This window comes from Triturus cristatus, chromosome 9 (assembly GCF_964204655.1).
Source record: "Triturus cristatus chromosome 9, aTriCri1.1, whole genome shotgun sequence".
Taxonomy (NCBI): Eukaryota; Metazoa; Chordata; class Amphibia; order Caudata; family Salamandridae; genus Triturus; species Triturus cristatus.
Window position 1 is genome coordinate 527,012,525 of NC_140592.1, and position 6,564 is coordinate 527,019,088.

A 6,564-nucleotide genomic window follows, 5' to 3' on the forward strand; every position below is an offset into this window, starting at 1 on the left:
TGAGTTCCGTAATCTCTTGTGTAAGTTTTTTCACGTACTCAATTGCAGTCTCTATTCCAAGCACCATCCAGTGCCTGGAACAATTGTTAGCCACAAAACTGAACCCTTCCCTGAATTTTGGTACATCTATGAATATCGCTGGTTCATTGCGAACCTGCAAACCCTTGGGAATAATATTTGATTGGAGGTATTTGGTCAGTACATGTCCATGTAGTCTAGAGCGGACTAATTTCTTCTCCAATCGCTCTAGTTTAGCCAATTTTTCATTAAGACCAGCATCCACTGATAATCTGTCTGGGCCTAAAAGGAAGCCAGAGCTCCCCTGTTCTTGTATAAGGTTGGCTATATATTCTTCAGTATACGACAGTGTCTCTTTTTCTGACATAATACAGTGGAAGATACTATTCAAGGACAAGTATTAAAAATGTCCGCACATTTTATAAAAAACAAACAAATGAGAGAACAATGCCCTCGCAGGTCAGCACCTGCACGAAATACAATATCTAAACAATGGGGTGACCCTGTGTCCCTCAGAACCTGGGTATGGTTATTATAAGTAAACAGTGGTTCTGTCGGGTATGAACAAAACAATTACTTTGTTATATAAATGAATCAAGGAAAAATAAGGAATCAATCAAAGATGGGCCACATAAATTATGAAGCACAGATGACGTGCACAAGATAAGAGTACAAATCACGGTAAAGCCAAATTTAAGGGGTGAAATGCTGTGCTTTATATATAAATTGCATCATTTATATAGACACCCATATCACTTGTAAGACGAGGTTACCACAGTAACGAACTGTAAAGTGAATCAGTGAGTCAGTGACAAAGTGACATAAGTGACAGAATTGTGCAAAATATACATATACAAATATTGAATACAAAAAACTTTATGTACAAAATATACAAAAGGAGGGCCAGTATTAAGGAGAATCACAATGACACAGTTTCATGAATAAATGAAAGTATGTATAGAAACAGGTCTTGAACTGGTCCTAGCAATTATCGTCGACGTTTCAACCCAGTGTAAGCGACATTAAATCGTCATGTAGGGTCTTCATCAGGACATTAAAATAAACGATGGCAACCTGTAAGAGCAAGTAAAGTACGTATCAATAATGTGATGTGTAATTATTTTAATGTGTGGTCCTGAATGGCAGGGGGCCATAACTCACCTAGCCGATGGTCTAGGATGGCAGTAAGTGGAATAGAGGGCGCCTAAGGCCCTGTGAAGCCCTAAGAGACCATCCTAGAGGCTAGAGAGGTGCTGGAACCAGCTTGATAGTGCCAGGGGTGAGCTGAGACTAATACAGAGGGGTTGTGTAGTGTGGGAGAGCCAGATCTCTAGATTCCCCCTTGATCTACCTCAGTTTAGGCCTCAGCCTTGTCCAAGCCAGGTAGTACACCCCTCAGGTCATCCAAAACTCTACAAGCTGGGATTGGGCCAAATCATCCCATAGTACCTCAGGAATGTGAACTGATTTTCAAGTGTCACTGTTTGCTTTTATTATTTATTGAGAGCACTGTATTTATTGTATTCATCCTATTTATTGCCTCACAGTATTTATTGCCTCACAGTATTTATTGTTTCACAGTATTTACTGTCGCACAGTATTTATTGTCTCGCAGTATTTATTGCCTCGTAATATTTAATTGCCTTTTATGTAATTCACTTATATTTATGCCTTGATTATTTATGATCGACCTTATTTATTGAATCGTTGAAGTATTATTTATCTGACTTACCCTTCCACAGGAAAAGCCTTGTGTACTATGATTGTATTATTATTTATTTAATCAGCAACTAAGAGAAAAGAAGATAAAGAGATATATTTTCAGAATAAATTTTAAGGTGTAGTGTCGTTTTTGGAACGGATGCACGCATGGTTATTGTGTGGGTATGGCGTATGCTTAGCACGGTGCCTGATCCCTGACCACTCGAGCCAAGCTACCACAGTGTATGTCTGGGAGAACACCACCACCCTTCCGGTGTGGGAGTGTTTTTCTAACACCTTATAACAATTTATTGACTGTATTCATGTAATTTGCTTATGATTAATGTTTGTCTTCACTTTGCGCCGTTCCACACTGTATATATCACTTGTGTCACTGCACTTATCACTTGCACCAAGCACGGTCAGTACACAATTGGTGTATTTTTGCCTACTTTAATTTAATTGTACTATAGTGCTGTTATAACTATTTGCATAATAACAATGACAAATTTCTTATCTTGGCCTCTTGTTTCCCTTTCTTTATGATTTATGCATTTACTTAAAATTGTCCTTGTAATTACTGGTTGAGACATTGTTGTTTTGGTACTATAATTCACCCGGTCTCAACTGGGTAAACGGGTTTACTCCTGTTTCACGTTCTTTTACAATATTCAGCTAACATAAGAAATGAATAGGCCTTTCTCTCAATCATAGATGCGGTCTGGCCTTTTCACATTTTAAACACACGTCTCTAAAACCATACTATAAGCATTGATATTCATTAAATTGCATACATGAATAAGCAACCTACACATGAAGACTTTAATATGTGCACGTTTAAATCCTAATAGATCACATTATACGTGAACTAATTCGTTATGCATCATCTAACGTACAATTTTGACTAAACAATTCATTGACTTCATAAATGACTTGGATACATTTCTATTCGTACCAATATATGCTGCTGTTAATACTACAATTCTAAGCCACACGTTAAAGATCCCACTAAATATATGGGTGCAGACTACAAGTGATTATAATGCACCCCTACAAATTTCAGAACAACATGGCTCTCTATCACTCCCATTTGGCAGTGACGTGTGTTTCGGAATTGATTTTTTTTGGACCAAATGAATAAAAATCCATGACAAATATGTGGAGTCCTGGGCATGGAACCTTGGGTGGACAATGTGAGTGGAATGTCCTCGGGCTGAGATTCAAGGAGTGGAAGTTGCCACTTTGATCTCAACCCTGCTGGTTGTTGGCAGTCTCTGATGGAAAAATAATAAACGTACATATATTTGGATCATTTCAAAATTGTCCTAATTAAGACGGGATAATAATGTATAATATTAATCATAATAATTGTTATTATTATTAATATTGTTCTGTTGTTAGTACCATCATTAATTATTAATATTATTATTATTTGTAGTGCAGCAACAAAGTGCGTGTGTGTGAGAGAGAGAGAAGAAAGGGGTATGTGAAGACAGAGAACAGACCTGCAAATAATAAAATAGACCAAACATAATATTGGGACTATTTATTTTAACGAGCAGTATTCACATCTGTTTTCATTTAAACATTTATCATTGCATTACAGTCGTTATCACAGTAAACCAAAAGTGCTTTAATACTGCCCTTCTTTTCAGGATAAAAATGGCGTCCAGCTTTGTGACACAGTTCAAACTCTTTTCGAGTATGCGTAAGTAGAAAGTGCCTGCCAAGGAGCATGCAGGGAGGGTCTAACCGTGCCCTCTGTGTTCCAAGACAGAACCGTGGGCGCCTAGCGACAGGAGGAAAGCAACAAAGACTGACAGTCCTGAGAGAGCGGAATCTACAGACAGGACTCTCGGATCCTCAGCAGGGACTTCAGTCACCTAAATGCTGACGGCAGCAGAAGTGACATTGAACACCTGTTGACCCAGTGACGTCGAAGGCTTCTCTTCTTTTCCCAACCTTAGGTTGTCCACTGACTCCAGTTTGCTTACTTGAGTTATTGAGGAAGGGCCAGGCACAGAAACGGGTTCTAAGTGTTTTTTTCATAACTTTTGCTTCCTGCTCACGTCTTCATGACCCCCGAGACAAGAGGTAGAAAAGGCAGTGCCGCGTGTGCCAAATCGCAAGCCAGAAGATGCTGCACCTGGTAACTCCTAATTGGCGAGCATTCATTTAGGTTGATTTTCTTAAGCAACTTTATATGCAGCCATCTGATGCCTACATTCCTCAGAAGATAGACTGCTCATATGTGTGACTTATTTGTACGCCTCCCGCTGAGCATTGGTCCAAAAGCAGGCGTAGAATCGTGGCTCATTTGGCTTTCAAGAAGGCTGGTGAGACAGTTGTCCGGCATAAACAGCTGCTGCCACAGGCCCTTGCAGCCACAACCACTGGTTGGATTCTGGGGGGCGCACTGGGGTGTTAGTGTTCCGAGGTCGGTAAAAAGAGCACCGGTAGAATAAGTAGCTCACCTGTCATTTGCAGCACTTCTTCGATGCAAGCGTGTCAGTGCGCCCTTTAGGTGTACCTTGAGGTTAATAAACGCATCCATTCCCTGCTGGAAACACAGAGCCATGGATATGTGGCCCTTTGGATCCGAAAGGGATTTCACTTGACTGCTTCAGCTAGAGTTTTACAGCAGGGTCGAATATCTGTGGGATATTTATTATTCGTATTTTTGGCATGGCGGGAAGTATACCCCATGTAAAGTACATTGAATTGCCTTTGGGCTTTTCAGTTATGAATGATTTGTAAATCTTTAGGGTTATTTCTGGGTGGTGGCTGACATCCTGTGCTTTCAATTTGTTCATTTGGGCACGGGTGTTTAATTGTTTAATTTGAGGTATTAATAATCTGCTCCCTTGCTGGTGGAGGGCTGTTAGTTAGTCCTATAAACTGTGGGTTCAATGTATACCGGGGAAGTGGATGAAATGTTAAAGTCTTACTTTGGCATTGTATCTGTCACCCGTCACCTAACAATGCTTCTGGCCTGGGTCAGGGGGCTGCAGGGATCCCAGCATATGGGTGCTCGCCCCCTTGCTTGGAGTAAACTATGGCCCGGGCTGCTGACTTGAGTAGCTATCCTAAGAAGGCCAACCTTTTGCAACAGAGGAAGGAAAGGGAGTTCATCCTGGACGGGGTAGCAGTGGGCACCCATGGAAGTGGCTACGAAAAGAGGCAGCCCAAACTTTGGTCTGGCCTCCCCCCCTACAACAGCCAGCGGGATCCCTACCTGGTTGATTACTTCAGGAAACCCTTCGTGAGAGAGCTTCTCGGAACGACAGAGCAGGTAATGGAGAATAGGGTTTTGGGTGAGCATGTAAATGGGTCAGAGGACCAGTGTAAGAGGCGCAGACTCAAAAGACAAATTAAATCTAATGGGGGCAGTAGGACAGACAGCGTTTCGGGGCCGGGCATCAAAAGATGAAGGAAACGAATGATTTGCAAACACTGCTTTCTGTTTTTGTCTAGATTATTCTGGATTAAAGAACGAGTGATATCATATTTTAATGGGAGTCCAAAGGGACTTTGGGCCTGATTTAGAGTTCAGCGGATGGGTACCATCTCACTAATGTGACGGATATCAGCCTTATTTCAAGTGCATTTTATTTTAACCAAGCAAACTGACAGACATGATGCCGCATTGTAGCACGTTAGGGAGGAAGTACAAATAGAACTTGGTTTATGAGGGCGGGGGTTTGTGCTCTGAGAGCATCCTCCTCTGGCCAGCCCAAAGGCTTGACTGACAACCTTAAGCCTGCCTATCACTACTGGGATGAGATGGCTCCCAGCATCTTCTCTGCTAGCTGGAGCAGAGATCCTAATGACTCTCTCAGGTGCAGTGCAGTTTTATGTGCATAGCCAGGATCCTGGAGCTTTTCAGGATGGCAGTGTCTCATGTCATGGTTCCTTCAGAGCTCCTGCTGTCTGCATACACACAACGTCTATCCGGATACGCATGTGCGCTCCTTATGGGAATGAAGGAAGGGCCACATAGGTGCCACACAGGTGCCTGAAGCTATGGTTGCCTCTCACCGCATTGGCAGCAGGTCAGAATATTTTCACTGAAATCGAGGCCTCAGATATTGGCAAATGGTGCAAACTTCATTCTTTTTAAAATGCAGGCCCAGACACTGGTAGCTAGCTGGAAACCCACTATGAAAATTAGGGACACAGATCTCAACAGCAGGTGACCACCCTAATGTCATTGTTGGGACAAGAATGTTTATTTCGGTGGAGTAACGCAAACTGATGCCCCCCCACCCACATGATGTGAGAGGGTTCCCTCAGCCTCCCATATTCCACAGGTATTTTTTGGCCGTGGCCTGAATGGGGTTTCCTCTTGAAGGGTTGAGGGTCCCCTCAAGAATTGTCCCCCTGCACTGCAGGGGCCTGCGTTGCGCCCATGCCCTGCATGCTCTATGGGGGTGTTCCTCTGCAACGAGTTGTCAGCTTCATGTGTATATGGTATCCTGGCTTTTATTTTGACCTTGACACCATGTTAATCTAAGCATGTGTGCAAATGCCTAGGCTCAACCCTGACTATGTCAGGTTCCGGACCTGTCCTGCAACCACGCATGTCATTGTGGTTAGTGGGCTACTGGTCCTGTCATGGGTATAGTAAATAAAGTAGTGGTGCCAGCATACTGTGATTTTAAAAGGAATCAGTGGTGTGACAAGACGCTTTTATCTGGCCCTAGGAGTGAATCCCAATGGCCTACTTGTGTAAAGTTTGCCTCTTCTGCGTATGCCTAAACCACTGTGCTTACATACCTTGTGCATGTTGAGTGGGTATACTTGCGTAGTGCCTGGAACACATTGGTGCTGATACGTGTGTATGAG

General features: G+C 42.6%; 1 protein-coding gene across 1 annotated transcript in view; it reads left to right on the forward strand.

Annotated features, from left to right (window-relative positions):
* Window positions 1–4,774: 4,774 nt before the first annotated feature.
* Window positions 4,775–6,564, forward strand: part of LOC146798241 (sperm microtubule associated protein 1-like) — a 329,761-nt gene continuing 327,971 nt past the window's right edge. Inside the window, exon 1 of the mRNA XM_085625521.1 lies at window positions 4,775–5,011. Coding sequence (XP_085481647.1) covers window positions 4,775–5,011 — 237 coding nt within the window. The remainder of the gene's footprint in view (window positions 5,012–6,564) is intronic.